This window comes from Coenobita brevimanus, chromosome 98 (assembly GCF_032717465.1).
Source record: "Coenobita brevimanus isolate Jiangsu-jjx chromosome 98, ASM3271746v2, whole genome shotgun sequence".
Lineage (NCBI taxonomy): Eukaryota > Metazoa > Arthropoda > Malacostraca > Decapoda > Coenobitidae > Coenobita > Coenobita brevimanus.
Genome location: NC_137051.1, coordinates 3,948,933 through 3,974,389, shown reverse-complemented (window position 1 = coordinate 3,974,389; position 25,457 = coordinate 3,948,933). Strand labels below are relative to the sequence as shown.

The window sequence follows — 25,457 nt, the reverse complement described above, 5'->3', positions numbered from 1 at the left end:
AAAGAAGGGAAAATGTGCAAAAGAAGTAGAAAGTAGAGTGACACGAGAAAGGAAAGTAGCTGGTGCAATGAAGGCCTTGATAAGAAACAGAGGCTTGAGTGTTGCAGTTGCATGAGGCTTACATGAAGGAGTTTTAGTGCCAACTCTAACATATGGATGTGAGACTATGGTGTGGCATGAAAATGAAAAGTCAAGAGCGAGAGAAGTGGAGATGGGACTGCAGAGGAATGTATGTGGAGTACAGAGGGCGGATAGGATACGAAATAATTTGATTCATGAAAGACATGGAGTGAGGAAGTCTGTGGTCACCAGAATCGAAGAGAGTGTTCTGAGATGGTATGGTCACGTGGCGAGTATGGATAACATTAGAATGGTGAAAAAGGTATAACTGAGCGAATTTGAAGCAGGGAGGAGGCTAGGTAGGCCAAGGAGAAGGTGGAGGGATATGATGGATGAGTGTGTGAGGAAAAGAGGTTTGGAAGTCAGTGAGGCGAGGGGACTGACGAGAGATTGAGCTGGCTGGATAAATATTGTGAGGAGAAGCACATGATTAGGAATTTGGCACCCCATTTTAATGTGACAGCATCCAGATTGACTCTGTCGGATACATTTGTGTGAAGCTACGGAACGTGGTGAATGTCATTGGCATATCAGATAGAGCCAGGATTCTGGGGGCTTGAATGATTAGCGAATGGAAGCGTGACCCATTGAACAGGGCAAATTTGGGATGTCTGAACCTTGCTTCTCCTCACCCTGCCCTAAGGTGGGAATGGAGGTCTGGATGACCATGATAATGTTGATGAAATAGGAGCACTAACCATCCACTTGCTTGATGTAGTGCTGCACTTGATTGCATGCTCTTTCCTCTCTTCCTTCTTTCATTCCTTCCTTCCTCTTCTGTCTTTCTTTCCTTCTTTCTGTCCTCTTCTTTCTGTCTATGAGTGACTCTGCACTGAGTGACAAGCCTAAAGGTTTCCTGTACACCAGGAAACCATTTACTATGCTGGATAGTAACCATATACCCAAAATATGGCACCTGGTGGTTTAGTGGGTAACTAAGGCTCTCCAGTTAGATTGAGCCAGTGCAGGTTTACATCCAAGGGGTAGTTGGGGTTTATTGCTCATCTAATGCCACTCAGGGATGAGTGAGGCTGATCACTTTCATCTTAAATGTCAGGATCAACTTGCCTAGCCCAGAACTCCTACACCTCATGGAGCAACACTGGATTAGATGATAAATGAATGAAAATGGACAGGGAATAAATTTATGGCCCATTTCATTGATCACTTTGTTGATAGTTCTCTCTTTTTTTCTGGATTGTACCCACCCCATTTTTAATGTTGGGAAATAGGATGCTTGGTGATAATATATCATTGGATATCCCAAGATATGGAAAAGTAAATATGTCAATCTATAGCCATATATCTTAATCCCAAAGGGGCGGGCCACACATTGTAGCCATGTTATCCTTTCTTTCACCATCAGGTTGCCTTCCCTTCAGCTAACATCATCCTCATTCATATACCTCTCCGCCCCATTGTTTTACCTCTTCCTGGGCCTCCTGCTCCTCCTCCTTCTGTCCCCCTTTGCTTCACTCACATGCACTCATCTTATCAGTCTCCTTGAAAAAATAGAGCTTTTAATTAGCACCTTAACCATTGATCACTTTCAGCCCCACCATTAGCATCTGAAAGTGGTGGTTTTGCATCAGTGACCACTGAGGCATACCGTAAGCGCCTCCGTGTACGTGGGACACAGCGCCGGCTCCCCCAGGCACTCATCATTGGTGTACGCAAGTGTGGTACCCGTGCACTCCTGGAGATGCTCAACCTCCACCCACATGTGCAGAAGAATGGGATGGAGATGCATTTTTTTGACGATGATGAACGATATGCGAATGGACTTGAGTGGTACCGCAAGAGGATGCCATATTCCTTTGATAACCAGGTATGTTAGTAAATTTTGTTAACTGCAATTTCTAAATACAGTAATTGTCATCATCATCATCATCGTCATCGTTGTCATCAATCATCATCATCATCATCATCATCATCATCGTCATCGTCGTCATCAATCATCATCATCATCATCATCATCATCATCATCATCCGGACCTCCTTTCCCACCCTAGGGGTAGTAGCAACGTCCAGACAACCAAAGTTTGTCCAGTTCAATGGGCCACGCTTCCATTCACTCATCATTCAAGCCCTCAAAATCCTAGCTTCATCAGATAGGCCAAAAAAATTTCACCATGTTCTGTAGCTTCACATATACCAATCTGATGGAGCTAATCCAAACACTGTCACATTAAAAAGGGATGCTAATCCCTGGTTATGCATTTCTTTGCACAAAATTTATCCAACCAACTTGATCTCTTGTCAGTCCCTTAGCCTCACCAGCTTCCATACCTCTCTTCCTCACACACTCATCCATCATATCCCTACACCTTCTTGGCCTGCCTCATCCCCTCACTCCTTCAAATTTCCCCAGATTTACCTTTTTCACCACTCTGTTGTCACCCATTCTCAACATGACCATACGTACCAGTACACTCTCTTCGATTCTGGTGTCCACAGACTTCCTTACTCCGCATCTTTCACGAATCACATTATTCCATATCCTATTCACTCACGATACTCCACATACATTCCTCAGCAGTCCCATCTCCACTGCATTTGCTCTTGACTTTTTATTTTTATGCCACACCATAGTCTCACATCTGTACAGTATGTTAAAGTTGGCACTAACTTTCCTTCATGTAAGCCTCATGCAGGTGTAACACTCAAGCCTCTGTTTCTTATCAAGGTGTTTATAGCACCAGCTACTTTCCTTCCTCATGTCACTTTACTTTCCACTTCTTTTGCACATTTTCCTCTCTTTTCTATCACTGTGCCCAGGTATTTGAACTCTCTCACCAATTCCAGTCTCTCTCCATTCAATGTAACATCACACAGGAAGTCACTTCCTAGTTTGGTGAACTGGATCATCTTTATTTAAGGACACCTTCGAGGGTAGATATTAGGAGGGGGAGGCTTACGGTATGGCTTCATGATCTAGGTGTTGTATTGCCCTGTGTGTGAAATGAGCATGTAGATGCCTCTTCTTTGCTAGCATTGGAATATCTGGAGGTGGGATATTGTTGCAGATAATGTGTGTTTGGTGATCACTTTATGTGCCTGTGTGTGTTGTGTGTGTCAGTAATGAGAGGGGGTTTGTGTATTGGCACAAGCTACTGCATTAATATGTGTGCCCCTTATACGAAGGTAGTCTCTGACAGGGAGGACTTTAGCTTTAGAGTGTAAGTGACCTATGGAAGTGATTTTGGTGCAGCCAGTGGTGATGCTTAGGGCATTGTTCTGCGTGATTTGCAAGGTGTTGTAGTGGGTATTAAATAGGATGGGAGCCCATGCTGGCGAGGCACCAGACGTCTTTGATCTAGTACTGTATATTGTTTGAATAAGGAGAGTGTTTCTTTTTGTTGCCCAAAGCTTGGTCCTCTAGTTGCCCGTATTGCATTGAGGCTGCGGGTGCATTTCCTCTTGATATCTTGTACATGGTCCTTGAAGGGGAGTCCAGTGTCATATGTCACTCCATGGATCTTAGAGGAGGGTGTGTATAGGACACGTACATAGTTAAGTGTGATGTGAGGGGAGTACCTGTGTTCATATTTACTGCTGCTGATGAGTGTGGTGGTTGATTTGGGTGAAATAATCAGCACCCTGTTGTCCTTGACCCAAGTCTGCATGGTGTTGAGGTAGTCCTGTTGCAGTGTGCACTATGCAGGCTGTGTCTGCATGTGGTATATGGTTGTTGTATGATATCATCTGCATATGTAGCAATGTTTGTGGGTGGTTGGGGTTTGGGAATATCACGCATTTAAGGAAGGGAGTGGAGTCCTGTGGAACTCCTTTAGGTTAGTACTATTAGGATATGGAACTTACAGTCATTATGTAATAATATACACGAATCATCCTTACTACTTCTAAAATCAAATGCTTTCATTTTACTCCCTCTGTTTAACTACATTACTGAAATGCCAGTTTGTTGCTATTTTGTAAGATTTAGCATAAAATAATATGCTGCAGATCATAATAGCAGTTTTTTTTAAAGATTTAAGGTATATTAGAGAAGGTGAATGTTTTATTACTTTAAATATTAATGTATGGTAATAACTTGTTTATGATAATTAATATCAATAGTAGGAGTAGGAGTTATTAGACATTATTGACCACTGACAAAGATTGGGGTATATAGGAGTGAGCCTGCATTCAGGATATACATAAGTAACCATAAGTATGTAAAATAAATTAAATAATGGAAATAAAACATGAGTATTATTGATGAAGTTGGTTGATGAACATTGCAGTGATGACACATATGAATATTTTTACATTGTGGTATCCACCCCCACCAGGTAACAATTGAGAAAACGCCCTCATACTTCATCTCCCGTGAGGCCCCGGCAAGAATTAGGGCCATGAACCGAACTGTGAAGCTTTTGCTTATTGTGCGGGAGCCAGCAACGCGTGTCCTTTCTGACTATGCTCAGATAATGGAAACCAAGCTTCGGAAAGGTCGGCAGGTTGCACCCTTCCACAAAAAGGTCCTCACAGCTGATGGAGAGATCAATGATGGGTTTGTATTTTGGGTGTGGAGTTAGAGAGGTGAGAGTGAGATCAGGGATGGGGTGGAGTACAGTATATCATATTATTGGTGGTGATGTGAGTATGAGGGAGGGCAGCGTGATGATGGACAGGGTGATGTGGAGGTGATAAGTTTGTGGCCATGCTCTCCAGGGTTAAGGTGTCAGGTTGTATATGGATAGAGAGACAGGAGTCATTGAACTGGGAGCAAATAGATTTGGAAAACTTGTGAATTGCATAGCAGGAGTGTTTATTTGGGAATGATAAAGCTTTGTGTGTTTTTGCTAGAGAAGCAAATGTAAGAAAGATGTGGCGTGGTGGGATGTGGAGGTTGAGAAGAAGTGGAAGAAAATATAAATGGCCAAGGTGGATTCAAGGAAGGCATTCAAATGAAAGTTTGTAGGATATTGATAGAAATAAGTACCTGAATAGACCAATTATGATTAAAAAGAAAGAGGCAAGCATTGACAGGGGCATCCGCAGGATTTTTTTATAAGGAGGGGGCAAAATAAAAGAAATTTTACATATATGTGCCGATATATCAAAATACACCCACTTCAAATAGGCATAGGCATGTACTTACATGAGTTACATGACTTATGTCAAATGCATAGTGACAGAATGCATGAATTGACTCAAATAACTCGATCATCCTTGAACGAGAACTGAAGCCATTGAGTTCCAACTGCCCCCCTTGTTTCCCCCCCCCCCTCCAGATGCCCATGAGCATTGATATAGCAGAACAAAAAACCATAAGTAAGTGCTGTGGAAATGGGATTATTGAAGAATACTTATGAAATGCATCGAGTGGTTAGAATAAGAAATAGGATTTGTGATTGGATGCCTTAATTATTCAGTAAACCACCAGGTGCCACCAGCATAGTAAATGGTTTCCTGATGTACAGGAAACCATTTGGCATGTTACTCATTGTAGAGTCACCCATAGGCAGAAGGAAGAGGAAAAAATGGGGGAAAGAAAGACAGAGGAGGGAGTGTAAAGTAAAACACAGGCAGAAGAAAGAGGAAAGAATGAAGGAAAAACAGAAGAGAAAGGAAGGAATAGAAGAAAGGGCAGACACCCCAAGCAGTACTACATTGAGTGAGTGGATGGTGAGCATCCCCACCTACTTTAAGAAAAGAAAGCTATTTATTCCTGTTTTAATTTTCTGAAGGTTTTCATGAAGTGATTCATATATTACAGTTCTAATTATATCTTTACTTCCAGATTCAAGGCAATACAAATCAGCCAGTATGCAGTACATGTGCTTCGGTGGCTGCGAGAATTTCCAAGGGAGCAGATACATATCATAGATGGAGATAATTTAATTGTTGATCCTTACACTGAAATTGACAAGGTACTGTACCCATTTTTTTTTTTTTTTTTCCTTTTTACTTGTCACTGAAATATTAGGTTTATATTTACCATGAATAAGAATAAAGTTGTTGGCAATGGAAGAGATGTTGACTCTCAGTGTGCTTTGCTGTTGAATGGGGGAGTTAGTTTAAGTACAGCAAGCACCTGTGGAATTCATTTAGGGATTGGTTAGTTAGGAATGCATAAGCGGTGTGTGGTGTGGCAAGAGTAACAACAAAGAAGAAAGTATGGCATGGTGGGATGAAGAGGTTAAGAGAGCAGTGGAGGAAAAGAGGAAGAAGTGCCTAGAGTGGATACAGGGCAGGGCTTCGGTTGAAATAAGAACCGTATATATTGAAAGCAAGAAGCATGTAAAGAGACTAGCTAAGAGGAAAAAGAAGGAGGTAAAATGATGATCTAGGAAGAAAAATGAATGCAAATTACTCTGAAAATAGGAAGTTATTCTGGAAAGAGGTGCAGAAGTGTAGAAGTGACTGGAAAGAAATGTGAAAGTGTGAAGTATGTAAGTTGTAGAATGTTAACCCATGGGGATGAAGGAGGGACCAGATGGAAAGAATATTTTGAAAGTCTGATAAATGGAAATGGAGAGAGCAAAGCGATTGTTAACATGATTGATTTTGGGGATGTACAGAGAAGAAATGCAATGCCAGGAAATGTGACATTTGCAGAGGTGAAGAATGCTGTGAAGTGGATGAATTACGTGAAAGCAGCTGGGGTTGATGAGGTGTGTGCGGAGATGATTAACCCTTTGGGTACGCAATTCGATCGACTGAACTTCCGTGAAAACCTATTTTTGGAGCCAATTTTTCAACTCTTACAGAAATAAAAATTTTTATGCCCAAAGTTTAGAGCTTGAATTCACACACCTTGTGCTGCAAACCAGAGCATTTTTAGACCAACTGGTTCATGAGCTATAGCCCGTCAAAGTAGAAAAAAGTTACCCTTCCAGGCGGGGCAACTCCAGTTTTCTATGCACCCCCACCCCATTCCCCCCCATTCCTCCCCTTCCATGACCTTCCTTATCCACTCCCATCCCCCCCCCCCTCAGACACCACAAGACAGACACCACAAGATGAAGAGGAAAGGCAGAGAAGGAGTACAGGGGTGTGGAGGGTGGGTATGGGGGATATAACCCTCCCCAAGGAGATAGGGAGGGGGGGAAAGGAGGGGGAACCATGGTGGCATGATGGAGGATGGTGGGAAAGGAGGAGGGAGGGAGCAGGAGGCGGTCAGAGACGAAGGAAGGGGAGAGGGAACAAAGGTATTGGGATAGAGGAAGGTGGTGAGTGGTCGGTGGGGGAATCCCCCCCCCCACCATGGGTAGAGACCCAGATCCTTCCCCCTTCCTACTCAGGACTTAGTTCTTGTTGATCTGCATCGACATTACATCACAATCGGGCCGAAGCCTAGTGACCGCAGTTTTTTACAAAGGCTCCTCCGTCGGTCCTATTCAGCATCAAGCCATATTCTGGAAAAGGATCGATTGATCCTACTAGTCCTATTCAGCATCAAGCCATATTCTGGAAAAGGATCGATCGATCCTACTACAGTAATCCCTCTACTATCCAATGTAATAGAGCCAAAGGCATGTCCGGAAAGTAGTCCCATCCGGAAAGTGGGCCCCTGGCTCCTGGACTGGTGCTTAAGGACCCTAACCCAGCCTAACTTTGAAAGCCACCTAAATAACTCCCTACCGGACATGCATAGCACCTATTTAAACCTATTTAAGACCCTATTCACACCAATAATGGACGTAAAGCATGAAATAAATGAAAAGGAACCAAAGAATGAGGAATTAGAAGTGACTGTACCTCAGCCATGGTACTTACATCACGTTTGTGGCTGCCTTTCTAAGGTTTTGGCAGTAGTGAAAATGCTCTTGAAGGACGTACAGTACTCCAGTGTTGTGCTGCACTTAATTCTTTGCACTGTGAGTTATAATTGTTAAACACTACACATTGTTCCTACCTGCATCATGCCAGTTTCAACCGCCAATTTGCACTCCACAGTTGATCCTTTGCCCTCTAAGTTCTAATTTCTTAACACTGCACAACACTGTAAATTCCCATGTGGTCTGGTGGCGAGGTATTGCAGTTTATGCATCTACTCACCATTGAAGTTAGGCAGTAACTGTTGATGACGGGGAAACAGAGTTGCCAGTTCGCAACGGCCACATTACCAAACTCCTCAGTTTTCATTACTAAATTTAATTTTTCATTACCAAACTTGTAAATCTAGCATTTATTCTTCACTAATTATATATACAAGTGGAAATACATGTAATCACTCTCCTTATAATTAACAGCATGTTGATTATTTTCAAGCTATGTAGTCTAGGAGATTAATCAGAGAGAGCATACAATCCACCATCTCCATCCTGTGTATCCTCATACATGTGAAAAATCCATTTGGTAATGCGTTACAGTACATCCCCCTAGTATGCACCTACATGGCGGCAGAGGACGTCGCGTACTAGGAATTCGCGTACTGTGAATACATAAACTCATGGGAAAAATTACATATGGGCAGCACCCCCTTTCATGGGCAACCCTTGAGACGCCTTTCAGACCTAAGTATTGTGCTATACAGGGAAACTAACTAAGACATGTTACCTAAGATAATGGAGGGATAGGGGGAGGTAGGAATTGGGGGTAAAGAGGGAGTAGGTGAGAGGAGGAATGGTGAAAGGGGGAGATGTTGAGTGTGGAGGGAGGGGGGAGGAGAAGCTGAGGGAGAGTGGGAGTGGGGATGAGAGTGAGTGGTGAAGGGGAATGATGGAACATGGAAAGTGAAAGAGAGAAAAAGGAAGCAAGAAACTGGCTTTACTAGGTAAATCAACTAGGATATGGCTTAACTAAACCAACAAGAATATGGCTGCTCACCTTTACCCGTTATTGCTTCTTGGTGGGGGGGTAATGTCGCGTACTCGGGGTCACTCCAGGATTTGGGCCACTCTTTGCTGCCCATCTCGCTTACAAGTTCAATTCGCGTACTAATAAAAAATGCACTAAAATAAAAAAGAAAATAGGTCCTCATGTACAAGGGGGATCGTGTTCTCAGAACTCGCGTACTGTGGGGATGTACTGTATTCTTATTCATTACCAAACAAATTTTTCATTACCAAATTGGCCCACATTTGGTAATGAAAAATATCAAATGGCAACCTGAGATGGGAGGCAGGAGGGAGGAAGGGGTGAAGGGACCATGGTGTAAACCATCTGTTCAGAGCCACGCAGCAATTTCAAATTACGGGTGGGAAAAAATTTGGATTTTTTATTTTTTTTGGCCATTTTTGGGTTCCTAAGGTCCAGGCCCACAATGTCCGGTAAGTGGGGTGTCCGGAAAGTGGACGTCCGGATAGTACAGGGATTACTACTTTAGGGGTTAAGTGTATTGGGGAGAGTGGAATGAAGTACTCGTTGGAGATATATAAGAAGGCATGGATGTGTGAAACTGTGCCCGTAGAGTGGAAAAAGGCAGTGATTGTGCCCCAGTTCAAAAATATAGGTGAGCAAAGTGAGTGCAAGAATTATCGTGGTATAAGTCTATTAAGAGTTATAGGGAAGGTATATGAAAGAATTATTATAGAGAAAGTAAGAGACCTATCAGAAGTTGTAGTGAGTTATGAACAGAGTGGTTTTATGAGAGGCAGAGGATGTGTGGATCAAATATTTGCAGTAAGACAGATAGTGGAGAAGGCTTGTGAGAAGGACTATAAGGTGTTTATGGCATTTATGGATCTGGAAAAAGCATACAACAAAGTAGACAGAGAAGGATTGTGGAAGGTTTAGCTCATGTATGATTTAGATGCTAGGTACCATCAAGAGTTTTTATGATGGAAGTGAAGCATGTGTAAGGGTAAATGGGCATCTAAGAGAATGGTTCGCCATCAGTATGGGCGTGCAACAAGGTTGTATGATGTCCCCATGGTTGTTTATTGTATATGTGGATGGGATGGTGAGAGAAGTAAAAATGCTAGTTGTTGAGAGAGGGATGGTGTTGGTAATGAGTGGTGATGGATGAAATATTTCACTTTTGTTGTATGCTGATGATGCAGTGCTACTTGCAAATATCGGACAAGAGGTTGGTAGACTAGTGCAGAGTTTTGTAGATGTCTTTAGAGTAAATGTAGAGAAGAGTAAAGTGATGGTTACTGAGAGAGAAGGTGACTCCCAGTGAGATATTACAGTGAACAGAGAGAAACTGGAATTGGTGAGAAAGTTCAAATATTTGGGTACAATGATAGAAAAGAGAGGAAAATGTGCAACAGAAGTGGAAAGTAGTGACATGAGGAAGGAAAGTAGCCGGTGCTGTGGAGGCCGTGATAAGAAATAGGCTTGAGTGTTGCAGCTGCGCAAGGCTTACATGGATGAATGTTAGTTCCAACTTTAACATATGAATGTGAGACTATGGTGTGGCATGAAAATGAAAAGTCAAGAGTAAGAGCAGTGGCAATGGGACTGCTGAGGAATGTATGTGGAGTACAGAGAGTGGATAGGTTACGGAATAATGTGATATGTGAAAGATGCAGCGTGAGGAAGTCTGTGGACACCAGAATCGAAGAGACGGTACTGAGATGGTTTGGTCATATGGAGAGAATTAATGACAATAGAGTGGTGAAAAAGGTATATCTGTACGAATTTGAAGGAGGGAGGAGGTTTGGTGGATGAGTGTGTGAGGAAGAGAGGTGTGGAAGTTGGTGAGGCTAAGGGACTGACAAAGAGACCGAGCCAGATGGATGAATTTTATGTGGAGAAGTTCATGATCAGGGATTTGGCACCCCTATTTAATGTGACAGTGTTCAGATTGGCCCTGTCAGATAGGTAAAATTATGTGAAGCTACAGAATGTGGTAAAAAATTTTTTCGCCTGTGTGATGGAGCCAGGATTTTGAGGGCTTGAATGATGAGTGAATGGAAGTGTGGCCCAGTGAACTGGGCAAACTTTGGCTGTTTGGATGTTGTTACTCCTCACTCTGCCCTAGGGTGGGAAAGGAGGTCTGGTTGATGGTGATGATGATGATGATGACAGCAAGCGCTCGCATAACGTTTGATCACAAAGCATGATTCTCACATAATATGGGAGGTGCCATATTGTGTCCCCAAAATGTCGCAATGAGGAAGAAACTTTATGTAATGCAGTCAGAGGAAGCTGCTCATTTTTTACAGCACCTGACTATGTGTTGAAGATGGATATAATGTGGTGGGAGGCCTCAATTTATGTTTCTAAGTCATACTACATGGTCAGTTATAGACAGAATGTGGTGCGAGGTATAAAATTACAGTTGGAATTCATCCAGTGCAGCAAGTGATAGACAGAGCGCAGATTCAGCCTATGATGTACTCGTATTTGCTATCACATGTCTGCTCGGGGTGTTGTCACGGTCCACTGAGCATTCCTGCCCCAGTTGAGCTTACCTTCTCCCCGTGCTTTGGCTGCACACTTGCTCTGTGTGATCTTTGCTCTTTGTTTTGGGCCACTTGACCCAGCCTGACCATGCTGTTGCACCATGATCCTGCCAAATGTCGGAAGTCTCTGACACAAGAGCATAAGGTGGATGTCATCAAGAGGAAGGAGAGAGGACAATGGAACTGTGACATTGTGAAATTTTACAAAGTTAACGAGTCCTCCATGATCCTGCCAAATGTCGGAAGTCTCTGACACAAGAGCAGAAGATGGATGTCATCAAGAGGAAGGAGGGAGGACAGTGGAACTGTGACATTGTGAAATTTTACAAAGTTAACGAGTCCTCCATTTGTATGATTCTGGGCAAGAAGGAAGCCATTCTGGAGACAGCTCAGGCATAAGGAAGATCACCCATTGACAAGAGGATACGAGTGTTTGACCCTTCCCTCGTAATGATGAGAGGTTTCTGCTGATGCACTGCAACCGGAAGGAAAAGGAGGGTGTGCCAATCGACTCGTTAAATATTGGGAGGACCGCCAACCACCTTTATATTATTGCCTGCCTCAAGCTTTCCAGACCCCAGCAAGCTCACAACCTCTTCCATTGAAGGTGAGGAATCCTCCATGGTTTGGATGTAATGAAGTCTTTATTAGGTAGGTAAATGTCCTTGAAAAAAAAGAAACTGAACATTGCCCAAAAGTTTGAACTTCGGGCTGGCTTAGATACAATGAAATCCTTTAACATGTAAACATATGGCCCATAAAGTGGGAGCTTCAGAGTACACTATTCTCGTGTTATACAAGCATTTGCTGTACCTCAGTGCATTATAGAAGAGAGATGTAAATGTATAAAGGAAGTGGAGAATAGTATGTCTTAAGGAAAAATAATGGGTTGTGCTATGAAGGCCTTGCTACACTGTACTAAATAGAGGACTAAATGTGGAGGTTGGAAGAGGTTCGTTTGAAGGTGTATTAGTGCCTACCTAAACTTATGGTTGTGAGACTGGTAGGACATGTTTGTACGAAGTCTTAATTAAAATCAGTGAAAGTTTGGCCATGTGGAGAGGATGGAGAGTGAGAGACTGATGAGGAGAATGTATGTGAGTGAGGTGGAGGGGGGGAGAGGGAGGGGGAGGCCAAGGATGAGATGGAGGGATGGAGTGGAGAGGTATATGAGAGAGGGGGGTGTGAGCTGGGAACAGGGCAGTGAAATGGTGTTGGACAGGGTGACATGGAGGGGATTTGTTTGTGGCCACCCCTTATGGGATTAAGGCATCAGGAAATAGACAGAAATTGGGGTCATTGAGGAATATGTGTGGAATGCTTAGAGTGGATATTAAAAGATGTAATGTGATTTAAGAAAGATGTGAAATAAGGAAGCCTCTCAGTAATGTCAAATTGTGTGTGCTTAGTATGACCACACAGAGAGAGTAGAGAGCAAATGGATATACTGTTGTTAGGATCGTGAATCAAATATACTGTAGCTATAAGAGTTTGAAGGTGGAAGGAGAAGGGTTAGGTGGAAGAATAGGGTAAAGGAGTGGTGTGAGAAAACTAGATGTAAATAGTGAGGAGGCTAAGGAATTGACATGGAGCTGATTTAGTTGGGTGATGTATTTACTGTACAGAGAAGCACATGACAAGGATTTGGCATTCTTTTTTGAATATGATAGTTAGTGGAATAACATCATGCAGGGGAATTGACAGGAGACTGAATTAAGTGGAGTACATAACATGGATTTAGCATCCCTTTTGAATGTGATAATTAATGGAATGCTGTAACTGTCTGATACAGTAGTTGTATGCAAAGTACGGTATATATATAAAGGAGAATGCAGAGAATACGTGCAGATGGTTAGACATTTTAGGCTGAATAAAATTTTGTGGGTTTGACTGAAATGTAGATGATTTTGTGGCTCATTTCACGAATATGTTACTGAGAGCTTTCCCTCTATATTTTTATTTTTTTATTATTATTTTTTTTTTCTCTGCAACACCTCATCTTTAGGTGAGAAAAAGGCATGGGGATATTAATAGACCTACTATATAACTTGACGGGCAGTTATGCATGGGTATAGCTTGGTATATTTGCCTGTAGTGTAAGAACACAATACCAGGGATACACCTCTCCCTCTCCTCTTTATTTGGACAGGTGGGTAGATGGATGTTGCATGCCATATTTATCCTTAACCCCCTGAGTGGTAGGAAGTTCATATTGTTGAATAAGACTGTTGGCTGCTAGTCAGATTATAAGACTGTACAGGCAGTCCTCAGTTTTGTATAAGATAATTGAGAATGTGTTTTAAAATATCGCAACTTTTTCCATGTGTTTGATACTACTGTATAATTTTGGGAGAGGTAGTACATCAATTGTATTGGTTGCCATTGTTACTTATAATATGCATATCTTTAAAAATTGGCTGTGGACTTGATGTAAAAAAAAGGGAGGGGGGGCCAACCTGTAACAAGAAATTTCTTTACAAGGTGTGATAGTACCAGTTCATTAGTTCATTGAATGATTTTAAGAGTGTGAGATATTGGTTTATCACATAATAGCAACAATATATAATTACAATACTGACTTTGAAAATTCTATAACAGGTTCAGAGATTCTTGGGGTTACCACGTCACATTCGACCTGATAACTTCTACTTCAATGAGACCAAAGGATTCTACTGCATGAGGAATGAGACTTTTCAGAAGTGCTTGGCTGATGCAAAGGGCCGCCCCCACCCCAAAGTTGATCCGGCTGTCATGTCTCACCTTCGTAAGTTTTTTACTCCATTCAATGAACAGTTCTATGAAATGGTGGGTAGAAATTTTGGTTGGCCCACATCTTAACAGCAGGTAGCTAGTGAACATTTATTGGCATTTCTGTGAAGTGGTGGGTAGAAATTTTGGTTGGCCCACATCTTAACAGCAGGTAGCTAGTGAACATGTATTGGCAGTTCTCCTCCTGGCATCATATAGTATGTAAGTACGATGCTTCCTGAAAGTAAGGCTCTGTCGAAAGTTGATGTTGAAAGAGTTCCTGTTCATCTCAGACAGTTTGACCTCAAGATACAGTATGTATGTCTTTTTAATACTGATTTTATTTTTACTTATTTAAGCTTGTAATACAGAAGTCCAGGCCTGTAATATGGTCAAAGTTCGGGCCCATAATATGATCAAAGTTTAGATGAGTATGAATGACTCGGTTTTCTCATTTTTAAGTGAGTTAAAGAAATTTAGGTGTGGAAATAATATACTGGTACTATTACAGTAGTATGAATAGTAAATAATGAAGATTATTTCAGTAGATGAATGTGGCTAACCATAGGCTTTGAAAATTTTTATGCCAGATATATCACTAGATAGCTGTGAGTATAGTTCTGATTTTAAATGAAAGTTTTGCATGGACTCTTGTACAACAGATGGTATATTGCATCACATTGCAGTAAAATTTAATTTACAGTTTAAACTTTACGATATTTAGTTGTCTGATATATCATTCCAGTAGATCTTCAGTCATACTTATTATCCAGCTGATAAAACATTCATATTCCTGCAGATATGAATTTTGGTACTTTTTATCATAACAACATTGCTTCAGTAGTTATTGTTATCTGGATATCTTGCTTTTAGAGTTATTATTTGAACTACATGCAGAGCACTTGATATTTGCATGTGTTTATTTTTGTACTTGGTTGCATTCACTGCCTATTGTAGATGGCAGAAGTTTAATTGCATGTCAGATATATATAGAGCCCTTTATTTGTAAGTATATATATATATATATATATATATATATATATATATCCTGTATTGTATACTGGTATCATTGCTAAAGCACATCTAGTGATTATTCTTAAGTTGCATTGTTGTCCAAAGTTTAATTACATAGTGTACAGTACACACCAAGAATTTGAGCAGTCAAGCAGTACCTGCTCACAGTCAGAAGTCACAACTGTTTAAAATAGGACAAAGTACCATATAGCTTCCAATTTGATAAAGTTACAGAGAACTGGGTAGTGGCATTTTCAAAGTGTAAAGAATCTCAGTCTCTGGATAGTATAAGTATCTTGTTACACAGATGTCAGTAATTAGACATTCTAATGGAAATAGTCCGGTTCTGTAGGTTGAAGAAAAAGTTGGCATAAGAACACCTTGTTTCAGTGGGCATTTTTCTTGGCATAATGTTTCTCACTGACCAGTATCAAGTCTGCCTCAGAGAAATAGAATGCTCAGAATGTGGCCTAATGCAGTGGCATGTTTTTTTACCAACCTATATGCTGGCCTACATGATTCAACAATTTGCATCAGTGTGTGAAGAGGCCCTGACAGATAATTGGCCACATTAATACCCTGTGCAGGTACAGTATTCTGCAACTTTTTCTCTTACTCCTTAAATTTGATGGCATATAGTGGAATTGCCCAAATCACGGTCTTATGGAACAGGGCACATGCCGCGATTTGAGTCCATCCATCCATCCATCAGCCAATCCTACGTTGCCCCATGAGGAGCGTAGGAGCCCGGGGCTAGGCAGGTTGGTCCTGACATTCAAGATGAGAGTGACCAGCTTCACTCATCTCTGAGTGACATTACGTGAGCAATCAACTCCAGCCTCCCCTTGGATATAAACCTTCACTGGCTCAGTCCTACTGCAGTGCTGTAATTACCCACTTAACCACTACAGGCCATAATTTGGTTATATAGTTACCACCCAGCATAGTAAATGGTTTCCTGGTGTAGAGGAAACCATATGGCTTGTCACTGAGTGTAGAGTCACCCACAGGCAGAAGGAAGATGAATTTCATGATTTAGAAATACTGTAACTAATCTTATGGGAAAAATTACTTATGAGTCTGTCACTTTGTTTGCCAGCGAACTCTAACAACTTGGAAAAGGAATTAGTAAAGCCATTTAATGGAAATGAACAATACAGTATTGTTAGATTCTTACCTGACTGTGACTGATGACATTGCTTGAATGGACGGGGGAGGGGGGAGGGGTTCCTCCTTATTACATCAAACTTATGGGTGTAAGTTAACATTGGCCTCTTCTTCATCCCCTTCCTTGAAGCAGTTGTAGGCTTAAGAGGGTTACAATCGGCCATGGTAAAACTGGGCAGATAGAGGAAACACTGGGGGGGGGGGGGCAGAATCCTCTCGTACACCACACTAGAACCATACACTGTCAATAGAGAGGAGACAAACCACAAGCATGAGCCAGGCAGCGGGGCTCTTGCGCACATGCCCTTAATGCTTGATCTGGGAGGGAAGCACTGTAATTGGTTTAGTTTACAGTAAGTGCTTGAATATGATTGGTTTAGTACTTAATAGAGACCCTATAGAGAGACTGGACAGCCAATACAGTATTTTCAGCTGCTTGCCGATAGGTTGGCTGATGTGGTGGCATTTTGGTGCAAACGGTTCACAGCCCAGGTGCTGGCTGAGTCACTTGACTGCAGATTTGTCTAAAAATACATCTCGTCACCTGCTATTGTACCAGTACATGATTTGTTGATGAATAAAAAAATGCTTTAATTCTGTTAATTTGAGCTTCTGAAGATTTCTGTTTTAATCCTCATCTGTACATATGTAAACAACGATTCGTCTAAAAAAACATCTTGTCACCTGCTGTGATATATGATCGGTTGATGAATTAAATACAGTAGTAACCATATAACCAAATTTTGGCACCTGGTGGTTTAGTGGGTAATTATTGCTCTCTAGTTGGATTGAACCAGTGAAGGTTTATATCCAAGGGGTGGTTGGGGTTGATTGCTCATGTAATGCCACTCAGGGATGAGTGAGGCTGGTCACTCTCATCTTAAATGTCAGGACCAACTGCCTAGCCCCGGGCTCCTACGCTCCTCATGGATGGATGGATGAATACTTTAATTTTGTTAATTTGAGCTAATTGAGATTTCCATTTTAATACTCATCTCTACATATGTAAACACCGAGATAATCACTGAATTATAATGTTGACAAACCAAACTGTTGGTAGCCACAAAATGGGGGGTGGTGCTGTGTTTTTTTGCTGGTAATTTTTGCCCTTATTAATGGTTTGATTGTGCTGCATTTTGGTGCAGTAACACTGATAGACCTTCTGTGCGAATTTCTGACTCCCTTGTGATCCGCCAAGAAGGATATTATGAGATATTAAGGTGAAGAAAGCAAGCTGGTCGGCAAGTGTGTCATTGGCTTTGCTAAACAAGTTATTGGCCCACATCCACATAAGGAGTTAAGCCTAGATATTATCCCAATGGAAATCTTTTTACTACAGTTATAGATACCAAGAAGAACAACAGTCTTTACATTCAACCAATACTCCAGAGTTAAAAACCACAGGCAAAATAAGTGAACACTGCTGGTGTTAAGTGATCTGGCATCATCTGGCAACTTGCTCCAGATCTTTATATGCTTCAAAATTAGCCTGCCTGATTCAGAGAGGAAAATCTCATTTTTATACAGTTTTACTTATTTAGAAACCACCATTTGTGCAAACATAGCATAACAGATGTTCAGAAATGCATTGGAAAACCTTCAGTCATGAGGGTGCAGTCGCGAATTATGTATAATTTTCACGAATTATTGTTATTCCAAACTGTTGCATGATGTTGCCATGTACTGTATTATGAATTCGCTGTTTAGAAATGTGCGATTTATGAGATTCTACTGTACAACATTTTTGTATTTAGCACTTTTACCTCCAGATTGTTAAAGTTAGCCTAGGAAAGATCTCTTGCACTGAAATGGTTAGTGAAGGCCATATCTGACTTACGTATTGAAAAGTCTCTCCTAAGCTGATTAAAATTATCTGAATATACCAGGCATATTAGAAAAAAAATGATTCGAGTTTTCCTCCAAATTAATAAAGTACGTATAATCAGGTGTCAGCAAGACTTAATCCCATCAGTCTTGTGATTTAGCTTTGTAGAGGTAATTTGTAGTGGTGGGGTTAGAAGCAGTCTCTGTTAACCCCATGGCAACTAGGTTTTTCTCTGTAACATGTATGAAACTGTATGAAGGTAGTAAAACTAAAAGAAGCAAGACGTCATTGAACTTTAGGGGGTTAAATACAGAGGCAGTTTGTATGTACTGTACGGTATTAATACATTCAGTCCAAAGGAATCTTTATAATTTTCAGTTTACCTTATAAGTTATGTTCATAGTAACAGCAAGAATAAGATTAAAAAGATGTTACCAAGATTCAGGGGATTGGTGGAGATTGTTTTTGACCTTGTCATTGAAGGGAAGGTTTCATGAACTCTTCAGTCTGGGGATATACTGGTGTGTATATATATATATATATATATATATATATATATATATATATATACAGTATATATATACAGTATATATATATATATATAAATACTGTATATATATATATATATATATATATATATATATATATATATACAGTATATATATATATATATATATATATATATATATATATATATATATATATATACAGTGTATATATATATATATATATATATATATATATGTTTTCATTTTTAATTCTTGCAACTCTTAGACAGTTTTATTTAACTTAGGAGAGACTTTTCAAACCAGAGGAGTTAGTTAGGCTTTCGTGAACTCCCAGTACGAGAAACCATTCCTAAGTTGAATATTATTGTGTGGAAGTAGCAAAAAATAAACATCACTGGATTCAAAGAGTAAGCTTAATTAGATTGTCTGGAGTTAGAATTAAAAACAAAAGTTGTCATTGTGGAGATGGGTTTAAGATATCGTACATCCAATTACATTAGGGTAAAATGGGGTACTTTTGCTGTGAATGGTAGGTTTTGCTAATTACAAACTGTCACATATGGAATATTAATACTTTTATTGCTTTAGCCATACATTCAGCCCTTCTGCTAAAGATACTTAATCATTCTTATAAAAAAAAGAAAAGAAAAATGCTCGTACCATAGACTTTGAAAAAAGAAAAAGTCATATAGTGAAATTACTCTGCCTGACAGGGTAATTTTGCCGCGACCTATTTGTTGTCATTATTGTTATAATATTATTAATATTGTTATAATACCACACAACATATCATACACAATTGATTATAATTAGGCTTAGGTATCCTAGGCTACCATACAGTAGGGCCTATGCCCTGTATTGGGCGAATTTTACATCGATGGCATCCATCATTGCTTCACTGATTGTTTCTCTGTTGGTAAGTTGGTCGGGGGGACTCCCATGGCACGAGTGCATGGCAGGGTACTGTTCTGTGTGTGTGCGTGCGTGTGCGTGCATGCGTGCGTTCATCCCAGGCTTGGGGTAGTTGTAATCGTAATTTAATTGAAATGTAAATAATTAAACTTTTTGCGTAATTGTACTCTGATGTACCGGATGATTTTTTTTTTCTTTTCTTTTCTTTTTCATGCAAGGAAGAAGGAAGTAGAGGTAGGTGTGGGCACTTACCATCCACTCACTCGATGTAGTGCTGCTTTCAGGTGTCTGCCCTTTCCTCTCCTCCATCCTTCTTTCCTTCCATCCTCTTCTGTCTTTCTTTCCTTCATTCTTTCCTCGTCCTTCTGCCCGCGGGTGACTTTACGCTCCCTCTTCTGTCTTTCCTTCGTTCTTTCCTCTTACTTCTGCCTGTTTGTGACTCTAAGTGACAAACTAAATGGTTTCTTGTACACCAGGAAACCATTTACTATGCTGGGTGGTAACCATATAACCAAATTATGGCGCCTGGTGGTTTAGTGGGTAATTACGGCACTCCAGTCGGATTGAGTTGGTGAAGGTTTATATCCAAGGGATGGTTGGGGCTTATTGCTCACATAATGCTACTCAGGGATGAATGAGGCTGGTCACTGTCATCTTAAATGTCAAGACCAACTTGCCTAGCCCCAGGCTCCTATGTTGCTCATGGAGCAATGTAGGATTGGATGATGGATGGATGGAAGAAGGAACCTAATGCCGGGAGCCCACAAACCATTCCTTCCAAGAAAGAAACAAAAACAATACAAAAAAGAGCCAAATTCAAGATGATAATGATGGTGTAATTGTTATTAATCATTTTTATTTACAAGTAATTGTAATTGAGCTTTAAGTTCATAAAGTAATTGTACAGTAATCCCTGGATTATCTGACATAAAAGAGCCAAAGGCATGTCCAGGTAGTGGCTCCATCCAGATAGTGGACTTTTCCCATGGCCCCCATTTGTACATAAGCTAACTTTGAAAGCCAGTGTAAAAGGACACTACAGTATTGTACATTGTTCAGCACTTGTTCTTAACACTACTTTTTCTGGTCAGGCAGACCCATAAACCACAGCCAAGCAATTACCATAGTTAAGCAAACCCATCAACCAAAGACAAGCAATCACCATCTCAGGGCTGTACCCTGCAGTGGCATGAGAAAAACATGAGAAAACCATCTACACAAGAAAAATGCAGTAGGCACACAAAACATAATGATAAAATAGAATAAAATCATGGTTGAGTACAGTAAGCTAGAATAAAGTCAGCATAAACACTCACAGTTCCTCGCTGGGCTGAAATTACCCCATTTTACCCTATGCAATCTGGAACTGGTTGCTGAGTATCAAATAATGCAGCTATATGAAAACTTCTTCATTAACCATGTTTTTGAAAGTTATTGTATGCTTTTCTAATTTTACAATCTAGTGTTCTTACTTTTAATGAAAATGTCAACTCAGCTATATATATATACATATATATATATATATATATATATATATATATATATACACACTGTATATATATACTGTATATATACATATATATATATATCTATATCTATCTATCTATCTATCTGTCTATCTATCTATCTATCTATATATATATATATATATATATATATATATATATATACACACACACACACACACACACACACACACACACACACTCGACCCTCAATTTGCCGGACTAAAAGGGGGATAGACCAGTCCAGGAATGGCAAAAGTCCAGCTGCACATATCATTCCACTGACTATTACCATACTTTGTCCGAACTCTTCAATATTGTCCGGCAATTATTCAGATAATCTAGAGCATTCTGGAATGTAGGCTACCCACACCAACATAACCGGCATACACAGTACATAAAATAATAACACTGATGCAATAATAATAATAATAATAACTGACACAACAGCTGTATTTTGCTAGGTACAACCCTAAGAATGGTTGTTTAGACAGTTGTTGATGAGACTGTGGAGGGTATGATAGAAGAAGATCAGAAAGCTGAGGAAAAAGAGGAAAATGAGCAAGGAATGGAGCACCCCAAGGTCAGCCAGCCACTAATTACTGTCAGTCCCCGTAAATCGCGGCAATTTGGGTCTCGACCACTGCCGTGATTTACGAATTCCGTGATTAATGAATAATAACTCTTATGTGAAAAATTAATTTGGGTCTGGACTTTGGCCACCCCGCCCCCACAGCACCCTACCAACACCTATCTAGGCACCATCAAACACAAACATATGAATTTAGGAATATTCAGTGCATGTATTAAATAGATATAAGCAATGTTAAGGGATCTCACCTTAATCCTGCGATGAAATTGCTTAAGTGAATGGAGTGGGGTGGTTTTGGGAAGAACTCGTGTACTCTTTCGCCAGCTTTGAAAACTTCTCTCCCTTCTCAACACGACGAATGAGCTCCAAACGTTGACTGTACGACAATGGCGGCAGCTTCTCGATGCCATACTGCTTAGAGCACTTCATTGGGGGGTTGGGAGGGGCCATGGCAGGTAGGGGGGGGGGAGTTGCACAAAAAAGACAGGTAGCTCTTATGTTCCACGGCGACAGTCTGTAGTGTGCGGACTGGCGGGACAAGAACAACAATATCATGGCGGCATTAGTATGCACACTTGCCACCAGGGTTACATGGTGATTGATGTTGAGTCGCAATTTTTAGTTTGAATGCCGCGATGTACGGTTCTTCTCGGAAAAGGCCCACTTGGTTGCCGAGGTCTGCGATTTTTGTGACTTAACGGTGATTTAAGGTTGCTGGCAGTCTGACGGCCACTTAGCCGTGATTTACGAATCCGTGCTTTATGAACACGCGATTTACGTGGATTGACTGTAGCTGACCAAGATACAAACACGCAATCTTGGACCGAATCGCCAATTTTAATTGGAAAATATTTTAATCTTTATCACCATGTAGGTTTGCACACCTAATTATTTGAAATTCAGTCAAAAATTTGTGCGTAATTTAATTATTAATAGAGAATCAGGATTCAGAGTGAAAATTTCTTTAAATTAGCAGAAGTGTTTTGCCTCTAGCCGAACAACTCACCCTGATGGACTCTTGTTCTGGATAAACATCGATTTACAATGCAGAGGCATTTTTTTTTTTTTTTTTTACTCAAAATAAATATTTATGCAAAAGAGAAGTCTGTCAAGCTGTGCTGACGATCTGAGGGGGAAATATCTGCTAACATCAGCCAACCACTCATCAGCTGACCGAGATGTAAACACTGACAATGTGCATTTTAGCTCTGAAACCTAATTTTTTAATTAAGTTATATTAAGCAAAATTTTTAAAAGTAGATCTCAGATGATTAGGTGTGTATGAGCCACTGTGGTAAAAAGAATTAAAATATTTTCCAGTGAAAAGTGCTGATTCGGTATTTAATCACACTGAGTTGGGTGAGCTAAATGAGTAGGAATGGATCCTACTGACTTCGTCCGTAAGAAAATGTTTGATTTTTATTATCTATGAATATTATTGTGTCCAAGCCTTCCTTAAACTTTACTGTGTTGTGCAATAAACTATTTATAGTGGCATTTGAGAAAGGTAAGAGGCAAATGGGATATTGCCACGAGTTAGGAGCTGGTGGCTTGAAGCTCGTTGGCTGCCAAAGGTGCGTTTCATGTGTGAAAATAATTTCTTGTGTATGTTACAAATGGCCTTTATCGAGTCAAAACCTTGCCAAAATTATACTGTGTTGTGCAGCAGACTGCTTATAGTTTTATATGAGAGAATAATGGCCGGACTTTTGTTGAGAATCCCGGACTTGTACGGGCATTTGTCTGGCATTTGATAATATCGTCCTGCCTCAGCCCGTGACCGGGAAATCCGAAATGCGGGAAGTAGGGGTCTGCCAAATCGAGGGTCGAATGTATGTGTGTATATATAGATAGATAGATAGATAGATAGACACACACACACACACACACACACACACACACACACACACACAGGTATACCTCGATATACGATACCCTGAGATGGGATACCCCAGCTTAGCGATGGAGGTAGAAATACCACCATACCCTGCCTAACAGTGGCTAATTCCCAGTTTAACGATGGATTTTGATTTTTTAAAAGCTGATTTTGACTATTTTTTAAACAAAAATTGTGAGTTTGTGTTGATTTATAAACTGTTTCTAGACTTAGCTTAATGTGTTTTAGCCATAGGTGGGGTGAACATTATCATTTTGAGGTACAGATTACGAAGCTTGATTTTTTCGAAACTTACATTTGACAGTTTTCAGATTTTATTTGTTGGTTTTAGTGAGTTATTTACGGGTGTTAGGCTTAGTTTAGCTTCTTTTACAGCTGTTAGGCCATTTAGATTGGCTTTAAACCTGTTTTTGGACTCATTTAGGTGGGTTTAGGACTTGGTTGGGGGGGAAACCTAAGGCTCAAAAATGCATCCCTATACTTTACATGATAATTCTACACTGAGATACGATACCGCGCCTAACGACAGGTTTTAATTTAACCAATTGCATCATTGAAATGGGTATACCTGTATATATATATATATATATGTGTGTGTGTGTGTGTGTATGGGTGTGTGTGTGTGTGTGTGTGTGTGTGTGTGTGTGTGTGTGTGTGAGAGTGCATATGTATATAATAGTAATATACTGTATACATTGCTTATTTTCACTACTTATAGGTATATTGAAATTTGTTGGAAGCTTGTGATAATCTCAGTGAAATGGCTACAGTATATATAATAAAGAAAATTCATGCCGTTGATCCTGTTGTAGGTACTAATCTTGATCTCATAACTATCAAATATGTGTGTGTTACTTGGAGTCTCATAATGTTCATAAGTTTCTACTAATTCTGCATGATTCAGAAACTGAAATCCAGGAAATACATTATTTTTTCCAGTTATGGAAAGAGTCCCCTCAAAGAAGTCAGTACAATAGTGTTAACATAAGTTAAATTGCCAGTATCCTAGGAGGGCCATTGTGTTTGTCACAATTCTACCAACGTACAGTCTATTGTCGAGAAGTCATGCAAATAGAGAATCGTTGGTACTGCTAACAATGGTGCCATAATGTCAGGATAGCAGGTATATGATGTCAGGAAGCTCATTGCATTAAGGAAACTACATTGTCATGGAATTTAGCCTTATTCATGAAGAATGTGTCATGTTATCAGGAATACATATACTGTACTACCATAAGGTTAGAAAACTTTCATAATGTCAAGAAAATAACAGCATTGTAGAAAACTGCATTGCCTGGGATGTTTTCTGACCACATGGGTGAGTATAGCCACATGACCAAGGAGGGCATGAGTGAGGTAATACAGAAAGTCCTTGTTACATGTCAGATTTGTGTTTGTTTGTTTGTTTACTACTCCATAGTAATTACAGAAAAATCACCTGTTAAACTTCCATTGCTGCCTGTAAAGCTGATTTGCCAACTTCCTTCAATTTCTCCTCCAAGTTATGTGGAAAAAGTTATAATAATTTGGAACATATCATTGACATATAATGAGGACTTACTGTATGCTGTTATTATGTAGTAGAGCACTGCATGTTCCTTAGCCCTGGTATCTTCTTCCAGTGATCTTTTTGACAGACTAAACCATTAAATTTTTATAGAAAGGTTAGATATGTATAGCTAACTTACTATGTCTTTTATATATTCTGTATTTGTATGTTATTGTTGAAATCTGGCAGATAGCAATAAATATTCTACAGTCCCACTGACTGAACAGTCACCAAGAAATGTTTTTGAACTTACAGTGCTCTACTGAATATTAGTTTTAAGAGAATGATCTGTTTTCTGCCTCCTAAGATTGCA

The 25,457-nt window shown here is 40.2% G+C and overlaps 1 protein-coding gene across 1 annotated transcript in view; it reads left to right on the top strand.

Moving 5' to 3' along the window:
- LOC145414107 (heparan sulfate glucosamine 3-O-sulfotransferase 5-like) overlaps positions 1-14,264 on the top strand; it is a 39,519-nt gene extending 25,255 nt beyond the window's left edge. The window contains exons 3-6 of the mRNA XM_080283666.1: positions 1,674-1,948; positions 4,416-4,636; positions 5,870-5,999; positions 14,025-14,264. Of these exons, the coding sequence (XP_080139792.1) occupies positions 1,674-1,948; positions 4,416-4,636; positions 5,870-5,999; positions 14,025-14,264 (866 nt within the window). The remainder of the gene's footprint in view (positions 1-1,673; positions 1,949-4,415; positions 4,637-5,869; positions 6,000-14,024) is intronic.
- Positions 14,265-25,457: the final 11,193 nt, after the last annotated feature.